Raw genomic sequence first — 24,007 nt, 5'->3', positions numbered from 1 at the left:
AGGAGTGCACCAAGCAGAGCAGCTGAGTGGCGATGGGGTGGGAGGGCCCATCTCAAGCTTGGACGCTCAGGTGTCGCAGGATCCACAGAACAGACTTGGCCCCAGGACCTTGCTTCACTTTCTCCCGGCTTGTTTTGCAGCTTCTTGTCTCACAGGTGGCGAGTACTTGGGGCCTGCAGAGGGAGTGATGGGAAGTGGGGTTAATTTCCAAGCTGCCTGGGCAGCAGCCTCACACTACAGCTAGGGGAACAGGTAAGGGCTCAGCTCTCCGCTCTGCCCCAGACGGTCCCTGGGTTCTGGGGCCCGGCGCTGAGCGTCTCAAGGTCTCAGGTCTCCAGCCGCAAACCTGGGAATCCATCTCTTCTCTCTTGCCTGTTTAGGCTGTGAGGTCTTCCGGGCAGGGGCTGGATCTCACTGTGTGCTTGGACTGTGCCCAGCACAAGGGGGCCTGATCCCTGCCAGGACTTCTAGGGGGCACCGTAATGCAATTAACAATAATGTCCGGAACGCAACGATCACTGTCAAATCGGTTTCTCCCCCTTGTTCTCAGGCCCGTCTGACACTGCTTGGGCCAGATCCAAGGAACCAAGTACCTGGTATTGGATTGAACTGGTGTTGCTGGCCCATGGTGGTGTTCTTAGCAGCTTGGCATGGAAAGGCTCAGAATGATAGGTGTGAATAGAGGAGGGGAGGGAATTATTGCAATAGAAAAGACCGAGTTGAAGCAAACTGAAGTTCCTATTAAATCCAGAGAAGTCTAGTAATGCAAGGTCAGGTCTGCATTCCCTGTGCACCCGTATCTCGTGTTAAAGCCAGTGGGAGTTTTGGGGGTGGAAGGGATATGGAATCTGGCTGTGTCTCCATTGATAACACTAGCTACTGGATGGCCACCGAATTCTAGTAGCTTCCTCTGAGCAGTGCCTGGACAGAGACAGGAAAGCTACGAAGGAATGCATGTTAAGATTCCTCAGTGCTTCCCTTCTCCCTCTCGACTCCTGTTCTCATGGGCTTGGCTTCCATGTTGCTCCTGCCATAAATACAAGGAATCCAGCTTCTCCTGGACACCCCCCAAGCTCTAAGTGCTGATCTGTGTGTGTAAACTGACTGGCACAGCAGTTGCGGCATAACCTATTCCACAACAGCTACTCTGGAATAGCTACCCATGTGGACACTCTGGTCTGGAATAATTCCTCCACTTTGGAAAGCCGAATTCAGGCCCCCCCTTTATTCCAAATGAGTCTCCACACGGGGCTAAATCCGGTTTAATGAATTTGGTTTAAATTCACACTTTTACTTAGTCTAGATTGCGTTACCCATGCAGACAAGCCCTAAACAAACAGGGGGGAGGAATGTATCCAGGTATCTCCACCGAAGGGGAGGCTGGCCTAGGGTGGGAGCAATGAACAGGCCTGAGAGGAAGAAGCCAGAGTGACATGTTGGAGGAAATACGAGCAACAATCTTTTCGGGGCAATAATTGATCCTGCACCTCTGTGTAAACAGTGTGTGGAGGGGCAGTGGGTTAAGCGGGTGATAGATGGCAGCCAGTGGGAATGTTCCCTTCCAACCAGCTGCCAGGTGCCGGTCTAGCCAGTTTGCCAACCCGAGCAGAAAACATTTTCGGTGCTGCCTCTCAGTGGCCGAGCAAAGGCCAACAAAAAAACCAGCCAATCAGTGATGCAAAACACCCCAAACAAACAAAAACACAGAGGCCCAGCAGTACGGCGCTCCTGGAGGCGCAGGGGCCTGGCAGCATGGCACTCCTGGAAGCTGGTGCAAATTCCAGGGGCAAATTCCAGGGGCATCCAGGAAAAGGGGTGCAAGGTGTGAATTACCCTGGAGGGGCAGACAGAAATGGCAGGTCAGTGTGGTTCTCTCTAGCCCTGATGAGTAGAGGAGGGGAAGGGAAGCCAACAAGAGAGACCTCACCATGATATTGTCCAGGCCTGCTGCTTCTTTCGTTGATGTTAACTGCCCTGACATCTATTGTGCAAGAGTGGATGCTGGCTAGGCCCTCATCACCGGGCTTGATCCTCACTGCGCCCCTCGGAGGGCGAGGTATGCTCTTACCCCAGACTGGGGACCTGAGGCACAGGGTGGTTTAAGTATCTGGCCCAATGTCAGTCAGGAAGCCAGAGCCAGACACTGACCACAGGTCTCCTGAGTCCCCATCTCATGCAGGATCCACCAAGGCCCACTTTATCCCATTCCTCGCCCTGCCCCAGCATGGCCACAGCTCAGCCCTAGCTCTTAGCTGATCAAGCTGCTTCTCCCCCATCCTGCCAAGCCTCCAGGTGCTGGGGTTACGCTACCTCCCCACACAATTCAAGGCTGGGGCAGTGTGGCACCCGATGGATCCGCAGCAGGCTGGCGTGCTGGATTTTCCCTGCTAGCCTGCAGCCCCCCCAGGTCAGCCTCCTCTGGCATTATCTCAGCAGGGCGAGGCAGGACGTGACCCAGCTGCCTCCCAAACAGAGAGGAGAGGAGATTCCAGCCAGGGACAGTGGCTGAGAAGAAGCAGATCCCAGAGGCGTGAGCACAAAGAACAAAAGAAGCAGAACTTCCACTGTTTAATCCCTGCGTTTCCTCCACTGCAATCGCTCCTCCAGGGCCACATCACCCCACCCCGGGACAGAAAGATGGGGCAGACAGTGCTTCCAGACCAGGAACCTGGCGTTAGGGGCTGAGCCCTCCAGGCCAGGTTAGCGGAGAGCAGGCACCAATAGGGACAGTTGCTGAATGCCTGAGGCATGAATCAGGCTGGCAGAAATGTACCAGAGAGAGCTTGGGAGGGGAGGAGAGGTCGGGGCTTTTAGGGCTAATGGGGAGTGGGGCGGGTGTTTAGCAGGATATCGGAACGCAGCTGGAAATCATTAAGCAAGGACTGGCAGAGAGGAACCAGACAGGACTGCACTGGGCTCTCCCACTGTGGAGCACAGAGTACTGTGGGGTTGGCACGCAGGGCTGTGCTGGCAGCTAGGCAGGGTCCCAATTGCTGAGGGGCAAAGGCTGCAGCGGGCCCTGCAGGTGTGTTTCTGCTGCAGGAGGCAGGATTGGTAGGGCTGGGGCCCACTCCCCCTGGGCCCCATGGGACACTGCTCCACGGGGACTCTCCCTGTGCACTGAAGAAGGGAGGGATGGGGCTAGTGGGTCCACCACAGCCTCCCACACAGCACGTGGGGCCAGGTCTGTGGGAGCTCACGTGGCCACAGGGCTCCCTGGTCTGGAGTGAGCGGGGAGGAGTCCATCACTACCACCCCCACAGGGCACTTCTCGGGGCTGAATACCTAAGCCTCCGTTCTGCCCCTGCCTTGGCCCCCACAGATTTCTGCTGAGCCAGTGGCAGTGGGGCTATGGGCTAGCTAGAAACCAGGGCAATCTCCGCCTCATTGTTAGCTGCTGGCAAACATTCCCAGGTAAATGACCCGTTGTCCCAGGCTGGCAGAGCCTCGTAACTGGCCACACGAGGCTGTTTGGGAAAGGGGCATCGGCGATCGTTCCATGGTGCCATGGGGGCGTGCTCCCTGGCTGATTCCCAAAGCACTTGGCTAACTAGGGACGTTGCTGTCAAGCGGAGGTGCCTGCCTGTGCCAAATGAGAGGCCTGAGTAGGGTGACCAGGCAGCAAACGTGAAAAATCGGGACAAGGGGTGGGGGGTAATAGGAGTCTATATAAGAAAAAGACCCAAAAATCGGGACTGTCCCTATAAAATCGGGACATCTGGTCACCCTAGGCCTGAGTTTGAGGACTCGAGCACCCGCTGCTCCTGAGTGACTTTGATGGCACTTGGGGGCACTCAATGCCTCTGAAGATCAGGCTACTGCTTAGGTGGCCAAAATGTGGATTTAGCTTCCTACCGTTAGGCCCCCAGGCATTGAGGAACATTGCTGACACCTGCGAAGGAATCTGTTCCTCTACCAGTGAAGTGCAGCTGCGTCAGGGGTGGAACATGTTCTCTGTTTGGAACAGGAAGGATGCTATACCCAGTGGGAACGGTGAGGGATTATTGATCCGCTTGTCAATGCAGGAGAGGCATTCCTAATGGACCGGGCACCACGTAGGCGTAGGCTGGCATAGCTACGGTGCTCAGGGGTGTGGATTTTTCACTGCCCCACAGGTCAACTTATTGTTAAGTGTAGTGTAGGCTGTCCAGGCCCAAGTATCTAGACACTAGATCGACTTAGCACAAAAGAGCATTTATCACCTCCCACCCCTGCCCCCAGAGGGAACCCAGCCCTCCTCTGGTGCCCTTGGAGATTCTGTTCTCGTTGGTTTTTCCATCGGTGTAGGAACACCGTTTCCCCGAGTGACAGTAGCTTGGGCCACAGAAGTTGTGTCTATGCGGGGGGGTTAGGTCACTGTAGCTCCATTTCTCAGGATCAGGTGATTTGTTGCACCCCTGGGTGATGCAGCTCGGCCGACCTAAATTTTAAGTGTAGACAAGGCCTGGCTTACTGGGTGGCCTTAGGCAAGTCACTCCATCCCCCTTGTTTGTGCCTCAGTTTCCCCATCTATAAAAAATAGTCACGTACCTCACAGGCGCATTGTGAGAATTATGATTTGTAATGCACTTTGAGAGCCTCATTTGAAAGGCCCAATGCAAGAGCAGGCTGCAGAAGTGAAAAGTAGGGTTATTATTTTCCATGTGAGTTTCCTGGCTTCTGCTGGTTTACAGCACTTTCCATGTCTGTAGCACCATGAAAGATCCCAACGTGTTTTGTAAATGATATACATGCACCACTGAAATGCAGCCACCTCTGGGGTGGAGAACATTAGCCCACCAACAGTGCACAGGATGCCACACAAAGCTGGGGGTTGGGGAAGGCAAGTCCTTGTTTATGCCATGCAGAGCAGCCAGGATCTGAAATATTCAGGACACCCAAGAATAAAAATTGGACTGATTTTGGAACAATTTGTATAGTGGAGGTGCTGAGAGCCAATGAACCAAATTGTAAACACTTCTGTGATAGAAACTACTTGGAGCCAGGGGCTGCAGCAGCCCCCTCCCCAGTTCTAGCACCTATGACTTTTGGAGGGGGATGTTCTGTGTCCCTGCTGCAGCCCCAGGGCTGAACGAGTTTACTCTTACCCCACAGTCCTGGGGCCGGAGGAGGTAATTCTCCCTGCCCAGGCCCTGGAGCTGGAGGAGTTCTGTGCCCCTGCTGATTTCTGCGGGAGCCTGTGCTCCTGCTTGGCCCCCTTGTGCACACTCCTCAGGAATCCTTAAAGTGCCCCCCCCCGAGCAAATTGCATTGGGATTAAGTGCAGTCACCTCTGAGGTGGCACACGGCAGCTGCTTAACAGCGCTACACAATAATTTAGGACAGGAAACTGAAGAGGGATATTCACTTGATAGGGGATATTCAGTTGAAAATACTGTGGGGATGTTATTAACCAACCTGGAATTGGGACTCACATGGGAAGGAAGCTAAGAGGGAACATATGTGATCGTTCAAAAATCCCCTTCGAATTGAGAAATAAACCCTAAGAGACACTTCTGGGTCTGAGCCATAAAATCAGAATCCAGATAGGGCGACCAGGCAGCAAGTGTGAAAAATCGGGACAGGGGACAGGGGGTAATAGGAGCCTATATAAGAAAAAGCCCCAAATATCGGAACTGTCCCTATAAAACCAGGACATCTGCTCTCCCTAAATCCAGAGTTCAAATATTTGGGGGAGCCCACATCTTGGGGCAGTGGATTAAGACTCCTGTGTGGGAATCACGCTCTCTATTTAAGGCCAGGCAAACTTTCCGCACACCCCGTCTCCTGACCCACACACAGGGGAAAAGTCAGACCCCCGGAAAGAGGGCGCCCCGCCAGACTTGTTCCTTTCGGGGCGGTGGGTGTGTGGCCTGAGGGGATCAAAGAGAATTCTCCAGCTAATGAATGTTTGAAAGCTCTTTTGAACCGAGCAACACAGAGATGATCCCCCCTCCCCCCCAAAAAAAATCCCTTTGTCCCCCTCCCCTTAAAAACAGGAATTTGCCCCGGATTGCATTTCAAGCGTAATTGATGGGGCTTGGAGCAGGGCTGGAAAGTGTTACTGGGGCCGCCTTTGCTCCCGGTCCCTGGGCTTGTTTGCCGACGTGTGAATGGGAGAGGGAGGCGCTGAGTGGACTTGGAATTGGAGGCGAGCCAGAGAGCAGGAGGGGGCGGGGTGGAGGGGAAGGAGCAGGGCCGGGAGCTCAGACAGCCCGGCGCCAGCAAACACCTGCAAACAGCTAACAGGAACACAATGGCAAACACAGGTGGGGGAGTGCTGTCATCCCCAGCCGCTCCCCTCTGTTAATCACAGCTGATTGCATCAGTTTCCCGGCCCTGCCAAGACCCACCAGCAGCAGCAGGAGCCGCCGCCGCTGTAGCCAGGCCGGGGTTATTCTCTGTGTCAGGAGTTTGCTAATTTAAAGCAACTTTGCGTTACTTTTCCCCCCTTGCAACACAAAGGGGAGTTAAAAACAGGTGGGGGGAGGCTAGAGCCAAGCCTCGCTTCAGAGTAAAAGCCAGCCCAGATTGGCCTGGTGCTTGGGGTTTGCCCAGCCCCGGCGCCTAGGAAAATGCAGTGGGAGGCAAAATGCCAGGCCAGATAAAGTCCAGGGCCTGATTCTGCTCCCATAAATCCGGAGTAGCTGTATTGTTGTCAAGTCAGGCCCAGTGTAAGGGAGCGCAGAATCATGGCTCAGCATTTCTGCCGTACCAGGGTCCAGGGTACATTTTTTTGTGTTTAAACATGGGGTCCACTGGTGTGTGCTAAGCTGCCGTCTCCCGAGGGACATGTGGGGCGGAGAAGAGCCAGGAGGGACTGGGGAGCGGAGCCCCTTGTTTCCCATCACCCAGTCTGAGGAGGAGACAGCAGACACAAATCAAAGCTGCACATGGCTGGAAAGATTTTTCCGTTTGTTCCAGGAAACTTTCTGGAGTCCCGATGACACAGAGGAAGAAGAGAGACGGGCTTCTGCCCTGGGACACTTAAGAGTACTTTGCACAGGATGCAGCAGGCTCGGTTCCAAAGGTTTGCTCTTCTGACTGAAGTACTGAGCCGTAGGGATCCAGCACCCCTGGCTGGGTTCAGCTAGGAGCCAAAAAGGGGTGATGTCCCTGACGCAGATTGGAGTTCATTCTACCCCAGCAGTGGGGTGGTATCACGGACCTGCTTGCTGAGCGAATGCCGTATTGGGAACTGTCGCTTTTGCCATATAGGCTCGGTTTCATCACCCTAACAATCCTGCATTCATATAAGGGATGATCTTATATATGGCGGAGAGGCCCTTTCACCTACCACTGAAATGCAGCCAACTCTGGAGTGGAGCGTGGTAGCTGTTTAACAGCGAGACATAACAGTTTAGGACAGGAAGTGAACAGGTATGCTGTATCCACCTGAAAAAACAGCAGGAGGGAACATTGTTCTTAACCAAACTGGAATGTGGCCCCATTCTGGGGATATCACCATAACTCTTGCAAAAGGAGGCTTGTGGTTTTGGAAAGCCCCTCTGCGGTCAGGCCCTTGGTTTGATGTCTCACTGTATTCCCTGTGACCGCGCTGGGGCCCTTGGTCGGATCATTTTTCAGAGGGAAGAGTAACCTCTTCTCAGCCACTGTCTGCTGCTCGATTGGTTTTTATTTCGGCACTGAGCCTGACTCAGCCCACCAATATTGCTTAAGCTTATGAGATCTGACAAGATCACAGCTGGGGGCGGTACCCGTATGGAAGCCAATAACTGTCATTATGCCCCATTTTATAACAAAGGAAAGAAGTGTCACAGACAGCCTTTCCCACCCCCCCCAGTTTATACACAGGGAGTGGCTAGGGGTGTTTATAAAGCATACAATCACTCTGTTATTTATCTTGGTGCAGTCCTTCTGATTAGACACCTGGGCCCAAGGCTACATGGCTCTCCTCAATTTTAAGCAGCTCAGTCTCAGCAAGCCTGGATTTCCAAGCTCAATAATAATTCTGACTCCTTTAATGCCTTTCACGGGGGATCTCAAAGCACTTTTCAAGTACTAATGTGTATCCCAACCACCATGTTGCGATAGGTGGCGTTGCCCACTTTTAACACATGGGGAAACTGAGGCACAGAAGTGGCATGGCATGCCTGGAGACACCTATTTAGAATGGATTTTTGCGCGAGCTAGAGAAATTACCCATTGTTGAGCGGTGGTCAGCACGCCCCCTTCACCTGGTGTTCAAAGTGGTTGGGTTGCTACTGCGGACAGGCCCCAGTTGTTTTCAGTGCGATCAGAGGTCCCTTTCCTTGTGCCCTCAATGTCGAAAACGCAGCTCAGACTGCGTCGCTGCTGAGCTCCGACAACGTGTCGGTGCCCCAAGAGAGCCACACAATTATTGGATAGCGGCTCACAGGAGCTCCCAAAAGTGTCACTCAGGATCAGGTCTCCATTGGGCACCCACATAGGAACAGCACCCCAAGTCTCTGCCCTGGAGGGCTTACAATATAACGTGCGCTCACGCTCTGTTGTGTTATGGTGACTTTTGCCCTCCTGATCACACGAACGTCCCTCCCTAGGACTGTCCTTGAATCAAAGGTTGTTCCTGGGCGGACGTGCCAGCCACTCAGGATAATTAAACTGGATTCTTTAATCAGGCAAACTTAAACGCTGCCATAATGTCTGTCTCCTCCCTTCCAGCTTTCAGGGGCCATATAGCGTTGGCAGGTATGTGCTACACCCACTCACCCTCTATTCCATTATTATTATTATTTGATCCAAACCCCAAAGCTTTGATATTTTAAGGCTTGGAAAGATATTTTTGCCACCTTGTGGCAGCTTTTGCCCTCCTGCATTCTGGCCAGAACAGGCACAAGGGCTGACATGTAATAATTACCTCTGATCAGCCCCCTTGCTCAAAGCAATTTACATAGGGAGGCTAGTATCTTTACAGTATTCTGATTTTTTGCAGATGGGGAAACTGAGGCAGGTAGGGGCAGAGAGAGTGACTTGCCCAAGGCAAGTGGCAGAGGTGGGAATGGAACCCAGGACTCTCAACTCACAGGTCTGTGCCCCACCCACTAGACCACACTGCCTTTCAATACAGCCAGGTATGGAGGAAAAGGGCGGTCTTTTCCTGGCCCTGGCCCTCTGTGGGTTACTGTAATTCACCTTTCTGATCCTGTCACTGTGGCCGACCCCTACAGTTGCTAGACCCCACCTTAACGAGGAGCATCCCTGACTCACCAGCTGTCAAGCCCCCTTGCTACGCATGCGTCCATGTGCCATGCAGGCTACAGATGTCCTCCCCTGGTCTCCTACATGCTGTAGTGCACAGGGGGTGTGGCCCTGGCCACCCCGTAATGCCCTTTCCATCACGTGCGGCCCGTATGCGGCCGGGCCCTGTTGTGCGGCGCTGGGCCAGAGCTGACAACAACGTGCGCAGTCACTGGCCTCCTGGGTATTTCCTCTGTAACTCTAGATGAGAGCGAGTCTGAGCCCCTCATGAATTCTTCTGGGGGACAGGGAGCAGCCTCGCTCTGCCTGGGGTTACGGGCTAGTGAGCTGGTCCCATCTCGCCCCCAGATCCAGTTTCCTAGCTCAGCAATGCAGGAAAGCTGGGCTTGGGCCATTGTCAGCCGGCAGCCTTGAGGGGATCCTGGGAGACGGCTGACTCTCCCTTCTGTGCACATCCACCAACTCTGACCGGAGCTGGGGTGAGGGGGGTGATGGTTTCCATCCACTTGGTGCAGACACTTAGTCAGAGCTGGCCCCCTAGACAGCGTCCAGGGCAGCCCACCCGCCTGTTCTATTCGTTTGGTAGGATTACAAATCCTTTGCACCAGCACCTTCCACCTGAAGATCACAGTGCACCCAGCAGGCGATTTGGGTGGCGTTGCCAGGTGCCCGCCACTCCCATGAACATCAGCTGGAGATGTGGGGGCTCAGCACCTTTGAAAATTAGGGTTGTCATCTGCGTAAGCGCCTTGTGGGGGTGGGGAGGGGAGTGAGAATGGGGAAACTGAGGCACAGAAAGGCAAAGTAACTTGCCCAAGGTCTCACACAACAGGACAGGGGCAGAGAAGTGCATAGAACCCAGGGAGTTCTGGCTCCCAGTTCCCCATGCTCCACTCTGGTCCCCTAGCCTGTCCCTTTGACCACAGTGTACACCCACCTGCCACTCACTGTTAGCATCGCTGTCGGATGGAGTCATTCGTTTGCCTGCTCTTGGCTCCCTCGAGCCCTGCTCTTGGCTCCCTCGCAGGCAGAGCGGGGTGACAGGAGCCATGGGCAAAAGCACGGAGCAGATTGATCCGCGCTCAGCGAATCTCGTCCTTTCCCTCTCCCCATCGCCTGAGTCCAGGCTGGGAGAACTGCCAGCACTTCTGGGGCAGCCACAGCCCCTCTGTAGGCTCCTCTGCAGGGCTCGACATTCACCTCTGGCATGCTGGGGAGGATCCTGCAGCTATACTGGCCAGCCCTGGTGGGGAGGGAGCAGGACTGGGGAGAGCTTGGCTGTGCCCAGGTGGACTGATCCCGTCTCGTGGCTCTGCTGTGAGGAGACACCACTCTATGCCTCATTGCTGCTCCCCTGACTTCACCCACCACTGAGTGCCTGCTTCCCGCTGGCCTCCCTGGGCCCACCCGCTCTGCCCCCTGCAAAACCTCTCTGACTCTGTCAAGTAAGGACCAAACCCCAGCCCTGCCTCCACCCATCCAGATTTACTTACAAGCTGTCAATAAATTGCTGCTCAGCCTTGGGTACATCCCTGCCCCTCCACGTGCCTCAGTTTCCCCCCTCAAGCAGGGAGGATAGTACTTCCCTGCCTGCCATGAGGGGCTGCCACGCTCCGCTCCTTACTGTGCATAAAGTACTTTGAGATCCAAAGTACCAGGAGCTTGGAGGTGGAGTCTCTCTTTGGGCCCAGCTCTGATACGGATCAAGGGTAAAAAGCTGCTGAGTCTGCAGGTCACATCTCCGCTGCCCATGGGACACTTGCCCTGAGCACAGGTCCCTGCTGATGCAGGTGGGGAATATCTGCAGGGCTCCCCAGTGGGGTAAAGGCTCTGCTACGGGCGCTCTCCCCGCTGTCCTGCACTCCCCTCACTGGCTTGATGTATCCACCTAGAGCGTAAGATCTTTGGGGCAGGGACCCTCTTTCTGCCACGTGTCTGTACAACTTCCCAGCACCATGGGCCCTGATCCTGTCAGTGTTGCCAGCTCTTGTGAGTTTTTTCCCCGCGAGACTCTCGATAGTTGCTGTTTTGGTTAAAACCCTGGTTCCCGGATGCAAAGTTACAACACCCCCAGAACTGCCCCTTGTGCCGTCCTCCTCTAGCTGCCACAGATCTACTGCCATCGATATCCGCCACCTGTATCAATCTTGTAACCACGGTTACGTGGGCAAGACAATTAATTGCCCCTTCAGTATGCAGCTGCAGGTCTTGTTAACGCAGCCGCGGCAGGGGAGGAATTAGATATAATTATATGCCTGGGTGGCATCCCAGCTGCAGTGGAGGGGCACTGCCTGAGCTAGCAGACTGTCGGCATTTCCCGGCTTGCGGGGATCAAACATTGTCTGTGAAACGTCTTTACCCTGGGCTGAAACTGGGCAAGTGTGTGGCTCAGTGGGGAGACTGGCTTCCTGGGGGAGCTGCAGCCGCCGCCAGGGGAGGCACAAGCCGGGCCAGGGGCACAGCAGTGAGAGGAAAGACTATTGGCTAGGTTTGGCAAACCCAAGGTCGACCAGAGCCTGATCCAAAGCACTGGGGAGTGAATAAGGATCATTCCATTGACCTCCATGGATCAGGCCCATAAGGATGAGTTAAGACTTGGGGATGGAGGGTGGGGGGTTCCTTTGTTGTCTGAGTAGTTTTAGGGCAGGTGAAAGGAGCTGGTCTGAAAACCCTTTGTGATTCCACAGCTCAGGTTAGACAAGAGCAATGCTAGCTTCTCACAGAGCTCATGTGACTCAGCCCTGCCCTCTAGAGGGGAGAGGAAGGAGTTTGATCTCCAAACCCGTTCAGTCCGTCTGCCGGGACTGCCGAAAGGCCTGCAAAATAGATGCTCACAATGTGGATGTCAGGTTTACTGGGATCCTGACTAAGATCCACCAAACTCATTTCACACAGGCTGCCAATCCATCAGCAAAGAGCGAAATCTTTCCCTGGGTTGGCTTTGACTCAGCAATCAGGCAAGGAAAGACCTTTGTCGCTAATTTCCCAAGCCATCCTCCAGTCGCTATGCATCCAAGAGGCAATTCCTGGCCGGGTGAGACTAAAGGGAAAATGACCCCAGCATCAAAAGACATTGATGGCCTTTTCTCCATCGATGGGGGAGGTTTAGATTGGATATTAGGAAAAACTTTTTCACTAAGAGGGTGGTGAAACACTGGAATGCGTTACCTAGGGAGGTGGTAGAATCTCCTTCCTTAGAGGTTTTTAAGGTCAGGCTTGACAAAGCCCTGGCTGGGATGATTTAACTGGGAATTGGTCCTGCTTCGAGCAGGGGGTTGGACTAGATGACCTTCTGGGGTCCCTTCCAACCCTTATATTCTATGATTCCATCCAAAGGCTTAAAATGTGTCATGGTCTCTTCGTTATTGACCAGTCATACTTTAGCAGGGGAACGACCCTGATCCCTAAAGCCCTGTTATTTGTACCAGCATAAATGTGACTCCTTCGCCCGATACAGATTGCTATGTAAAAATCTGTGCGTGTGTCAAATGAAGCCAGTTCTCTCACCCCAGGGAGAACTGGCTTGTATTGGGTACAGTGAGTTTGGTCCACAGCACAAGACAAAAAAAACCATCTGCAGCGCCTTCAGGCTGCTATATGCTCTCATTTACTGCCCCCTAGTGGAATTCTGGCGTGATACAGAATGTATTTTTTAAACAAATATATACTTGATAAAGAACCATCCTTCCTAACTGAAGTGGCTGGAAATAATTGTGGACAGGGAAATATTAGGAAGGGGTTTATCGAGCCAGGACAGATTTGCCTTTTCTCTTCTCACCTCTTCCCGGTGGTGGTGTTGGGAGGTCAGAATCTCAATAAGGGAAAATAAATGATGACAGCAGGACCCAACGGAGAACAGCGTCCCAGTGTGCCAGGCGCTGTACACGTGCATAGTAAGAGACAAGACAGATAAAGGAAGGCTCTTTATCTCCATTTTACAGACTGGGAACTGTGGCATATAGAGATAAGCAACTTGTCTCAGGTCATGCATAGTCTGTGGCAGAGCCAGGAAATGAACCCAGGTCCCTGGCCAGTTGTCTAACCGTGAGACCTTCCCTCCCATTTGGGAAAAATATGGCTTTGGGCTGTTGTGATGGGAAAAGGTGCTTTCAAACTTGGTTATATGAGGAATAACAAGGCTGCTCTTTCTCACTGTGCTGCTGAAGGACTAATTGGAAGAGTCAGAGATGTGTGTTGGCGGTTCTTGCTGCCTGTAATTGCAGGGATGGGGATTATTCTTTAACAAAAGCCTGATCCTTCCAACTCTTTGACCGGTGTTGAAGTGAACTGGATGCAGAGCAAAACGCTATGATTTCATCCAGGCAAGCCCTTCCCCCTCTCTGCTAATCAGGGTTCACATCCTGGGTCCCCGTGATGTCACAAGCCTATTAGTTGTCCAGTCCTGCATGGAGTGTTCCTGGAAGAAGAAAGGGATAGTGTGAGAGGGCAAAGGGGTAGCCATGGAGGGATCTATCTTCCATGAACTTCTCTAATTCTTTTTTGAACCCAGTTGGCCTTCACAACATCCTCTGGCAATGAATTCCACAGGTTGACTGTGTGTTGTGTGAAAAGGTACTTCCTTATGTTTGTTTTAAAGCTGCTGCCTGTTAATTTCATTGGGTGACCCCTGGTTCTTGTGTTATGGGAAGGGGTAAATAACACTTCCCTAGGCACTTTCTCCACACCATCTGGAGTGAGGAGGGCAGGAGCCACACACCCCCATGTAGTGATTTAACTGAATCCAGGACCTTTGCTTCTAAAAGGTTGAGCTTCTACAACGTGAGCTCCAGCACCCATCTCGTTAGCTAGGCTGTAGCAGGCTCATCCACCTCTGTCTCTGGCCTCCTGACCACTAGAGGGGGAGAGAGCGCCTCACCGAGTGGGTGTGGCTTACACCAGCCTATGACTGGCTGGAGGCGGGTGGTCTCCGAGATACATATGGGATCAGCCAGTGTCACCAGCTTAGTTGAAAGGGGGCTGCTGGCAATGACCAGGGTGGCAGGCACTGGACGGGGACATGGGACAGGCCTTTCGCATAGGGACGGGGTTGCTCCAAGCATTTTGTGACCCTTGGGCAAAGGATGCTACAAAACGCATCTCATTGTGTTGACCTGGTCACTAAGCATTTTATTGCACAGCCTGGGAGCCCAGGCATGGACCAGCCAGCACCCCATCGTGCTAGATCACAAATTCCCTGGGACAGAGGCTGCCTCTTGCTCTGTGTCTGTAGCTCCCAGGACAATGGGGCTGGGTTCCTGAGCCGGGCCTCCAGGTAATAATCAATAGTCTCCAAATGAGAAAACCACCAGAGAGCAGGCTTGCTGTGGCACCGAGGAATGGTCAGCTGGCCACTAGAGGGCAGCCTCACTTGCTCACTCGTTCACACCAAACCAGTATGTTACCGCGAGCGAGGGAAATGGAGCAGAAATGGGTGTGGAAGCATGGCCAGGATCCATCTGGGCTTGGCAGGCCACCCCCAAAGCTGCTGCTAGGGGCCTCGCGCCCATTGATATTGTAGATTGTGAAATGGGGGGAGGGCGGGGGGGATGAGGGCTGCCGGGCTGAGGTGACTGAACAAATACATTGGGCGGAGTATTTAGTTAGCAGCAGAGGGTAGCTGCGTCCCCACTGCATTACGAGCTGGAGTATCAGCAGCACTTGAGCTTTAACCCCCAACAGGCCGGTTAGCTTGGGTCTAATACACCACCTGACTCGAGCTAGAGATTTTTAGGTGTGGACAGGAGTGGGGTTAAGGGCAGCACTCAAGTTCTATCTCGTGCTAACACTGCAGCGAAGACCAGCCCAGAGAGAGGCCTTGTCTGAACATGCCCAGGTGTTGGAAGCTGACCATGGACCGAAGCCAGATCACCAGATACCAACCCGTCTGAACGTGCAGGGCATAAAAAATCCAGGTTTGAATCATAGAATCATAGAATATCAGGGTTGGAAGGGACCTCAGGAGGTCATCTAGTCCAACCCCCTGCTCAAAGCAGGACCAATCCCCAATTAAATCATGCCAGCCAGGGCTTTGTCAAGCCTGACCTTAAAAACTTCTAAGGAAGGAGATTCTACCACCTCCCTAGGTAATGCATTCCAGTGTTTCACCACCCTCCTAGTGAAAATGTTTTTCCTAATATCCAACCTAAACCTCCCCCACTGCAACTTGAATGTTCCAGCTGGAACTGATCTCTGATCACAAGTCTCTGAATCTGCAGGGAGCAAAGGAAATGCAGCCTATGATATGATCCAAACCCTGAGAAGGCTTCTGTTCAGTAGGGAAAGTATCCCATCTCCATTCTCCCCCACAACCAGTCACACCAATTCAGATCTTTCTTGAGAGGAGGGGGCAAATTCTAGTCTCTACCCCCTGGCGGGGACCCCATGCCAGTCCCATTTGTCCCCCCTCCTCCCATGCAGGGTCCCCCGATTTCTTTTGGCCGGGGAGTCTCCACTCTCTCTTACCCACACAGCACATGAGCCAGTGCCACCAGGGGTCGAGTTCTTGGCAGACTCCCCCATGCTTTGCCATCCAGGACCCGACTCTTTGTCCACCAGGTCGGAGCGCCATTTGGCCCGGCTGCAACTCTGTCTGGATGGAGGGTGGCTGGGCTAAATCTGAGTGACATTGTCAGCCCATGCACCAGGTCGCATGACCCCTCATTGCAGTGTGGCCTGGACCCCCTCCAGCTGTATGGAGGGGTGGACAGGTGACATTTCAGTGGCATTGGGACCATGCACACAGGGCAATGCTCTGGATTACTCTGGCAGCAGCTGTACTGAGATACTACGGGACCATGGCTGAAAAGTGGTTGGACCAGGGCCTCCCCCGGCTCCATGGCCAATGGAATTTTGAGCAAGTGTAAAAACTGGGGGGCAGGGGCGGGGAAGGAGGGGGATTTGCTCCCCCTAATTGGCACAACTACCTCCCACCTTCCCCTCCCTCTGCTGTTCCAGGGTCTTCCATGGTGAACACACTGGAACAGAACTAGAGAAGGTCCCCTCTTTCCATCAGGGCTGCACGTACCAGGGCTGGGATGAGAACCAGCCGTGCCCTGCTCCTCAGCCTTCCACTGGCCTCTGGTGGGACAAAAGCGCAACTGCAGGCCCAGCAAAAACGGGCGTGATTACAGGCAGAAAAATGAAAACAGAGGAAAATGACCTACTGGTAGAGGTTCAACCACCCCAAGGAGACTGGGTCCTGGCAGGGGTGTTGGAACTATTTTTATAGTGGGGGTGCTGACTGGGAGCCATTGAACGAAACTGTAAACCCTGCATATAATGGAAACCACTTCAAGCCAGGGGGTGTGGCTGCACCCCTAGTTCCAGCACCCATGGGTCCTGGGAGCTGAGGTCTAGTCGGGCATGGGGTGAGGCGTGGATGCTGGTAGATGGGGGGCAGGTTGGAGGGGGCTGATATTGATACAAGACTTTGTTGTTAGGACAGGACACTGGCAGAAGGCAGTATCTCCAGCTGGAATTTGGCCATGGCGCCAGGGATATCCCCCTTTGTCTTGTGAAAAATGTCATGGGATTGTTAATGACAAGCAGACAAGCCCTCATCTGAAAGGGGGCTACTGGAGGGGCCACCTACGCCTCACGCTGAGGCTTCGGCTCAGTACTGGGTCATCCCAATATTCCTCCCCTGCCATCCGTTACCCACTTCTCAGTTCATCTTCAGACCCTGTCCTATGTGTCCTCCACTGAGTCTCCACCAGCCTCAGTCCCCCAAGCCTCTGTCCCCCGTTCATTCCCTCCCTCAGACCCCCCCATTCTGTCTCCCCGTCAGCCTCCATCCCTTTCATTCACCAGAAGGCAAATCAGAAGAACCCCAAATATTATTTCTAAAAAACTCCTAATTTTTAAGCCAATCTCATTTTGGGGGGGGGGGGGGGGCTGACTCATGGTTTTTGGATGCTTGGTGTCAGTGTTCATAAAACCAGGTAGAAGGAACAAAATCCTCCCTAATCACCTTGTACAATCCCATCCTAGAGCCGGCGCCTTCTAGACCCTTGTAAATATCTTAGGACGTGTGATGTTGCATGAAACAGTAGCCAGAAAAGTTACTCATGGCAGGAGAAGGATGGCCTGGTGGTCTAGGACTTGGAGACCTGAGTTCAAGTCCCTGTTGTACCACAGACTTCTTGTGTGACCTTGGGCAAGTCACTTAGCTGCTCTGTGCCTCAGTTTCCCCATCTGTACAATGGGGATAACGACACCGCTCTACCTTCCAGGGTGCTGTGAGAATAAATACATTTCAGATTGTGAGGCCATCGGATACTAGGGTAAGGGCAGCAATACCTGGCAAGTTTCCCTTGTTTTAGTGATACAAATAAAAACCGGTATTGACAGCGATTCAGGCGTGGGCCTCGTTCTATCCAGTGTTAATAGCCAAAGCAGCAGCACTTCTTAAGGCCATGTCCACACACACAAGTTGTACCGCTTGCATGAGGTCATTCTAGTGGTACAACGTCCCCTAGTGTGGACGCGGTCACGCTGGCGTAAATGTGCTTCTACTAGAATCGCTATTCCTGGGTGGGAAGGGGGCTAAGCTGTACTGTCCTAAGCCCTGGTCTACACTAGGACTTTAGGTCGAATTTAGCAGCGTAAAATCGATGTAAACCTGCACCCGTCCACACGATGAAGCCCTTTTTTTCAACTTAAAGGGCTCTTAAAATCGATTTCCTTACTCCACCCCTGACAAGTGGATTAGTGCTTAAATCGGCCTTGCCGGGTCGAATTTGGGGTACTGTGGACACAATTCGACGGTATTGGCCTCCGGGAGCTATCCCAGAGTGCTCCATTGTGACCGCTCTAGACAGCACTCTCAACTCAGATGCACTGGCCAGGTAGACAGGAAAAGAACCGCGAACTTTTGAATCTCATTTCCTGTTTGGCCAGCGTGGCAAGCTGCAGGTGACCATGCAGAGCTCATCAGCAGAGGTGACCATGATGGAGTCCCAGAATAGCAAGAGAGCTCCAGCATGGACCGAACGGGAGGTACGGGATCTGATCACTGTATGGGGAGAGGAATCCGTGCTATCAGAACTCCGTTCCAGTTTTCGAAATGCCAAAACCTTTGTCAAAATCTCCCAGGGCATGAAGGACAGAGGCCATAACAGGGACCCGAAGCAGTGCCGCGTGAAACTTAAGGAGCTGAGGCAAGCCTACCAGAAAACCAGAGAGGCGAACGGCCGCTCCGGGTCAGAGCCCCAAACATGCCGCTTCTATGATGAGCTGCATGCCATTTTAGGGGGTTCAGCCACCACTACCCCAGCCATGTTGTTTGACTCCTTCAGTGGAGATGGAGGCAACACAGAAGCACGTTTTGGGGACGACGAAGATGATGATGATGATGAGGTTGTAGATAGCTCACAGCAAGCAAGCGGAGAAACCGGTTTTCCCGACAGCCAGGAACTGTTTCTCACCCTGGACCTGGAGCCAGTACCCCCCGAACCCACCCAAGGCTGCCTCCTGGACCCGGCAGGCGCAGAAGGGACCTCCGGTGAGTGTACCTTTTAAAATACTATACATGGTTTAAAAGCAAGCATGTGAAAGGATTAATTTGCCCTGGCATTCGCGGCTCTCCTGGATGTACTCCTAAAGCCTTTGCAAAAGGTTTCTGGGGAGGGCAGCCTTATTGCGTCCTCCATGGTAGGACACTTTACCACTCCAGGCCAGTAACACGTACTCGGGAATCATTGTACAACAAAGCATTGCAGTGTATGTTTGCTGGCGTTCAAACAACATCCGTTCTTTATCTCTCTGTGTTATCCTCAGGAGAGTGAGATATCATTCATGGTCACCTGGTTGAAATAGGGTGCTTTTCTTCAGGGGACACTCAGAGGTGCCCGTTCCTGCTGGGCTGTTTGCCTGTGGCTGAACAGAAATGTTTCCCGCTGTTAGCCACGGGGGGGGGGAGGGTTGAGGGGGTAGCCACGCGGTGAGGGGAGGCAAAATGCGACCTTGTAACGAAAGCACATGTGCTATGTATGTAATGTTAACAGCAAGGTTTACCCTGAAAGAGTGTAGCCACTGTTTTATAAAATGTGTCTTTTTAAATACCGCTGTCCCTTTTTTTTTTTCTCCACCAGCTGCATGTGTTTCAATGATCACAGGATCTTCTCCTTCCCAGAGGCTAGTGAAGATTAGAAAGAAAAAAAAACACACTCGCGATGAAATGTTCTCCGAGCTCATGCTGTCCTCCCACACTGACAGAGCACAGACGAATGCGTGGAGGCAAATAATGTCAGAGTGCAGGAAAGCACAAAATGACCAGAAGGAGAGGTGGCGGGCTGAAGAGAGTAAATGGCGGGCTGAAGAGAGTAAGTGGCGGGCTGAAGACAGGGCTGAAGCTCAAATGTGGCAGCAGCATGATGAGAGGAGGCAGGATTCAATGCTGAGGCTGCTGGAGAATCAAACCAGTATGCTCCAGTGTATGGTTGAGCTGCAGCAAAGGCAGCTGGAGCACAGACTGCCACTACAGCCCCTGTGTAACCAACCGCCCTCCTCCCCAAGTTCCATAGCCTCCACACCCAGACGCCCAAGAACGCGGTGGGGGGGCCTCCGGCCAACCAGCCACTCCACCACAGAGGATTGTCCAAAAAACAGAAGGCTGGCATTCAATAAATTTTAAAGTTGTAAACTTTTAAAGTGCTGTGTGGCATTTTCCTTCCCTCCTCCACCACCCCTCCTGGGCTACCTTGGTAGTCATCCCCCTATTTGTGTGATGAATGAATAAAGAATGCATAAATGTGAAGCAACAATGACTTTATTGCCTCTGCAAGCGGTGATCAAAGGGAGGAGGGGAAGGTGGTTAGCTTACAGGGAAGTAGAGTGAACCAAGGGGCGGGGGGTTTCATCAAGGTGAAACAAACAGAACTTTCACACCGTAGCCTGGCCAGTCATGAAACTGGTTTTCAAAGCTTCTCTGATGCATACCGCGCCCTCCTGTGCTCTTCTAACCGCCCTGGTGTCTGGCTGCACGTAACCAGCAGCCAGGCGATTTGCCTCAATCTCCCACCCCACCATAAACGTCTCCCCCTTACTCTCACAGATATGGTGGAGCACACAGCAAGCAGTAATAACAGTGGGAATATTGGTTTCGCTGAGGTCTAAGCGAGTCAGTAAACTGCGCCAGCGCACCTTTAAACGTCCAAATGCACATTCTACCACCATTTTGCACTTGCTCAGCCTGTAGTTGAACAGCTCCTGACTACTGTCCAGGCTGCCTGTGTACGGCTTCATGAGCCATGGCATTAAGGGGTAGGCTGGGTCCCCAAGGATACATATAGGCATTTCAACATCCCCAACCGTTATTTTCTGGTCTGGGAATAAAGTCCCTTCCTGCAGCTTTTGAAACAGACCAGAGTTCCTGAAGATGCGAGCGTCATGTACCTTTCCCGGCCATCCCACGTTGATGTTGGTGAAACATCCCTTGTGATCCACCAGAGCTTGCAGCACTATTGAAAAGTACCCCTTGCGGTTTATGTACTCGGCGGCTTGGTGCTCCGGTGCCAAGATAGGGATATGGGTTCTGTCTATGGCCCCACCACAGTTAGGGAATCCCATTGCAGCAAAGCCATCCACTATGACCTGCACATTTCCCAGGGTCACTACCCTTGATATCAGCAGATCTTTGATTGCGTGGGCTACTTGCATCACAGCAGCCCCAACAGTAGATTTGCCCACTCCAAATTGATTCCCAACTGACCGGTAGCTGTCTGGCGTTGCAAGCTTCCACAGGGCTATCGCCACTCGCTTCTCAACTGTGAGGGCTGCTCTCATCTTGGTATTCATGCACTTCAGGGCAGGGGAAAGCAAGTCACAAAGTTCCATGAAAGTGCCCTTACGCATGCGAAAGTTTCGCAGCCACTGGGAATCGTCCCAGACCTACAACACTATGCGGTCCCACCAGTCCGTGCTTGTTTCCCGAGCCCAGAATCGGCATTCCACAGCATGAACCTGCCCCATTAGCACCATGATGCATGCATTGCCAGGGCCTGTGCTTTCAGAGAAGTCTGTGTCCATGTCCTGATCATTCATGTGACCGCGCTGACGTCACCTCCTCGCCCGGTATAGCTCTGCCAGGTTCTGGTGCTGCATATACTGCTGGATAATGCGTGTGGTGTTTAATGTGCTCCTAATTGCCAAAGTGAGCTGAGCGGCCTCCATGCTTGCCTTGGGATGGCGTCTGCACAGAAAAAAGGCGCAGAACGATTGTCTGCCATTGCTCTGACGGAGGGAGGGGCGACTGACGACATGGCTTACAGGGTTGGCTTACAGGGAATTAAAATCAACAAAGGGGGTGGCTTTACATCAAGGAGTATTTCAGGCAGGACTTCACGGAGGGTTCCAATAAGAAATGGTGCACCTAAGTAATTGTTCTTATTGGAACAAGCAGGTTGGTCTGGCCTCTGATTGATACATGACTAGATTTACCTCGCTGCACCTTCTCTGTGAGTGACTGCAGTGTGACCTAGAGGAATGAGTCCTCTAGACGGGTGGGGGGGAAGCAAATGAGTACAAAACAAATCTGGTCTATTTCTTGTTTTGATCCACTCCATCTATCTTTTACATCTTTGGCTGGCAGCAGACGGTGCAGAAGGACTGCAAGCCATCCACATCTCATGGCTGCTCGGCAGAAGACGGTGCAGTAGGACTGCTAGCCATCCTCATCTCTTGCCTGCCTGGCAGAAGATGGTACAGTAGGACTGCTAGCAATCCGTATCACCTGCCTACTCACCATAAGATGGTTCAATAGGACTGACTGCAGCACTAAAGAGAATGACCTGGTCAAGTCACTCCAAATTTAGTCCCTACGCCCATGTCTGCCCAGGCGCTCCTGATCGACCTCACAGAGGCGACCAGGAGCACCTCGGACATGACGATGATGGCTACCAGTCGTACTGTACCGTCTGCTGCCACAAGGCAATGGGTTGATGCTGCTGTGTAGCAATGCAGTACTACGTCTGCCAGCACCCAGGAGACATACGGTGACGGTTACCTGAGCGGGCTCCATGCTTGCCGTGGTATGGCGTCTGCACAGGTAACTCAAGAAAAAAGGCACGAAACGATTGTCTGCTGCTGCTTTCACGGAGGGAGGGAGGGAACGGGGGCCTGACGATATGTACCCAGAACCACCCGCGACAATGTTTTAGCCCCATCAGGCATTGGGATCTCAACCCAGAATTCCAATGGGCAGCGGAGACTGCGGGAACTGTGGGATAGCTACCCACAGTGCAACGCTCCGGAAGTCGACTCTAGCCTCGGTACTGTGGAAGCACTCCGCCGAGTTAATGCACTTAATGCACTTAGAGCATTTTCTGTGGGGAGACGCACACTCGAATATATAAAACTGATTTCTAAAAAAACCGACTTCTATAAATTCGACCTTATTTCATAGTGTAGACATACCCTTAGGCATCTTTATACCAGTGGAAAGTCCGCACTAGGCCCTGCTAGTTCCTGCTCTAACTAGATCAGTAAAAGTCCCATCCCCTAACCGACAAAGTTATACCGGTCCATCCGTGTGATGTGCAGGCCTAAAATGCAGAGAGCAGGCTAGCGTCTGTGGCCTCCAAGTAGGGTGACCAGATGGCAACTGTGGAAAAAACGGGACAGAGGGTGGGAGGTAATAGGTGCCTATCGAAGAAAAAGTCCCCAAAAACGGGACTGTCCCTTTAAAAACGGGATGGACGGTCACCCTACCTCCAAAGACCCTAATTCTTCTCTCCCTTACTGTGGGGTCAATCAGGAGTGACTCCACTGGGTCACTGAAGTTACTTCGATTTAAAAGGGGGGGATGAGACCAGATTCCTGCTCCCCCTACCCAGCTCCCCTCTTCTCCAGACCTGCTCCTCGTTTCTGGCTCTTTTTTTTCGGCTCTTCCTTCCTTCTCTCTTTCTCTCTCTGTCCCCAGCAGCCAGCTCCAGCGGTTTGCTCATCCCTCCCCTGCTGTGACAGGAGGGAGCGGTGACCGCAGAGGGAGCGGGCTGGTGATGACATGCTTGGCAGGAGGCATCCATAGGGTTAGAACCGTGATGTCATAATGCCGGTGGCTGACATCAGGCAAGGAGGTGCAGCTCCGAGGCGCCATGCTGGAGCTGAGATGGCTGCTTATCTGGGGTCCCGCCTGGTGAGAGAAAGGGGCTGGTGCCCTCAGCCTGGGGGACAGAGGGGTTTGCAGCCCATCCCCTTGGGGACCAGCACTCTGCCCACACCCCCCATGCCATCCCTCTTGTGCCTGGAACCACAGAGACCCTGCTCCTCCAGATGTGTCTTCTTCCTGCACATTACAGATGTGCACAGCTGGAAGCCCATGCTGGACCCTGCCTCGCTGCCCCCCTCTGGCCTGTCCCCCAGTGCATGGGAAGCTCATGATGGAGTGGATGTGTAACCCCTGGGGGAGGGCAAGCTAGGATGGGCTTGTGGGTGTGAAGGATAACTGGGGCCCAAAGATGGGGTGGGGGTAAGCTGGGGGTGAGGGAAGGGTGTGTGTGACTGCATGTCTCCTACCAGTGGAGGCATCACACCATGCACCAGGAGAAGGAAGCCAAGAAAGTAGAGGTGAAGATCAACTGCAGAGACATCATATGCGTCCAGGTATGCGCTGCCCACTTCCCCTGCGGGACTGTACCTCCGGCTGCCAGGCGGTTCTCTCAGGGCTGGATCCAAAGCCCACTGCACTGGATTGGGCCCACAGACATGCAGGAGAGCAGGACTGGGAGATGTCCTACTCTCGCTGCTCCCCATGGCTCTGACAGCTCATGTTAATGATTAACCATCTGTGCCTCTAGTCCCTTTTGCCTGCAGAGCTCCAACCCCCAAT

The 24,007-nt window shown here is 53.1% G+C and overlaps 2 protein-coding genes across 3 annotated transcripts in view; both read left to right on the top strand.

Moving 5' to 3' along the window:
* Positions 1–6,469: 6,469 nt before the first annotated feature.
* The window catches only part of LOC125624845 (cation channel sperm-associated protein 4), a 38,368-nt gene continuing 20,830 nt past the window's right edge, over positions 6,470–24,007 (top strand). The window contains exon 1 of one of the 2 annotated variants that reach the window (XM_075121398.1): positions 6,470–7,359. The gene's annotated coding sequence lies outside the window, so the exon portion shown is untranslated. The remainder of the gene's footprint in view (positions 7,360–24,007) is intronic. The other variant, XM_075121399.1, reaches the window with a different exon arrangement.
* Positions 15,277–19,830, top strand: LOC125624800 (uncharacterized). The gene is made up of 2 exons (XM_048826025.2): positions 15,277–18,682; positions 19,272–19,830. The coding sequence occupies exons 1-2, from the start codon at positions 18,100–18,102 to the stop codon at positions 19,811–19,813; spliced, it is 1,125 nt and encodes a 374-aa protein (XP_048681982.2). The 5' UTR covers positions 15,277–18,099; the 3' UTR covers positions 19,814–19,830.

Source organism: Caretta caretta, chromosome 19, assembly GCF_965140235.1.
Source record: "Caretta caretta isolate rCarCar2 chromosome 19, rCarCar1.hap1, whole genome shotgun sequence".
In the NCBI taxonomy this organism is placed as follows: domain Eukaryota; kingdom Metazoa; phylum Chordata; order Testudines; family Cheloniidae; genus Caretta; species Caretta caretta.
The sequence above is the reverse complement of the archived record's forward strand: the minus strand, read 5'-3'. Positions and strand labels throughout refer to the sequence as shown.

Bases quoted from the DNA above. Each gene is read 5' to 3' on its own strand.
- LOC125624800 (XM_048826025.2), top strand. From the start codon at position 18,100: ATGCAGAGCTCATCAGCAGAGGTGACCATGATGGAGTCCCAGAATAGC. The intron at 18,683-19,271 runs GTGAGTGTACCT...TTTCTCCACCAG, and splicing joins AGGCGCAGAAGGGACCTCCG to CTGCATGTGTTTCAATGATC.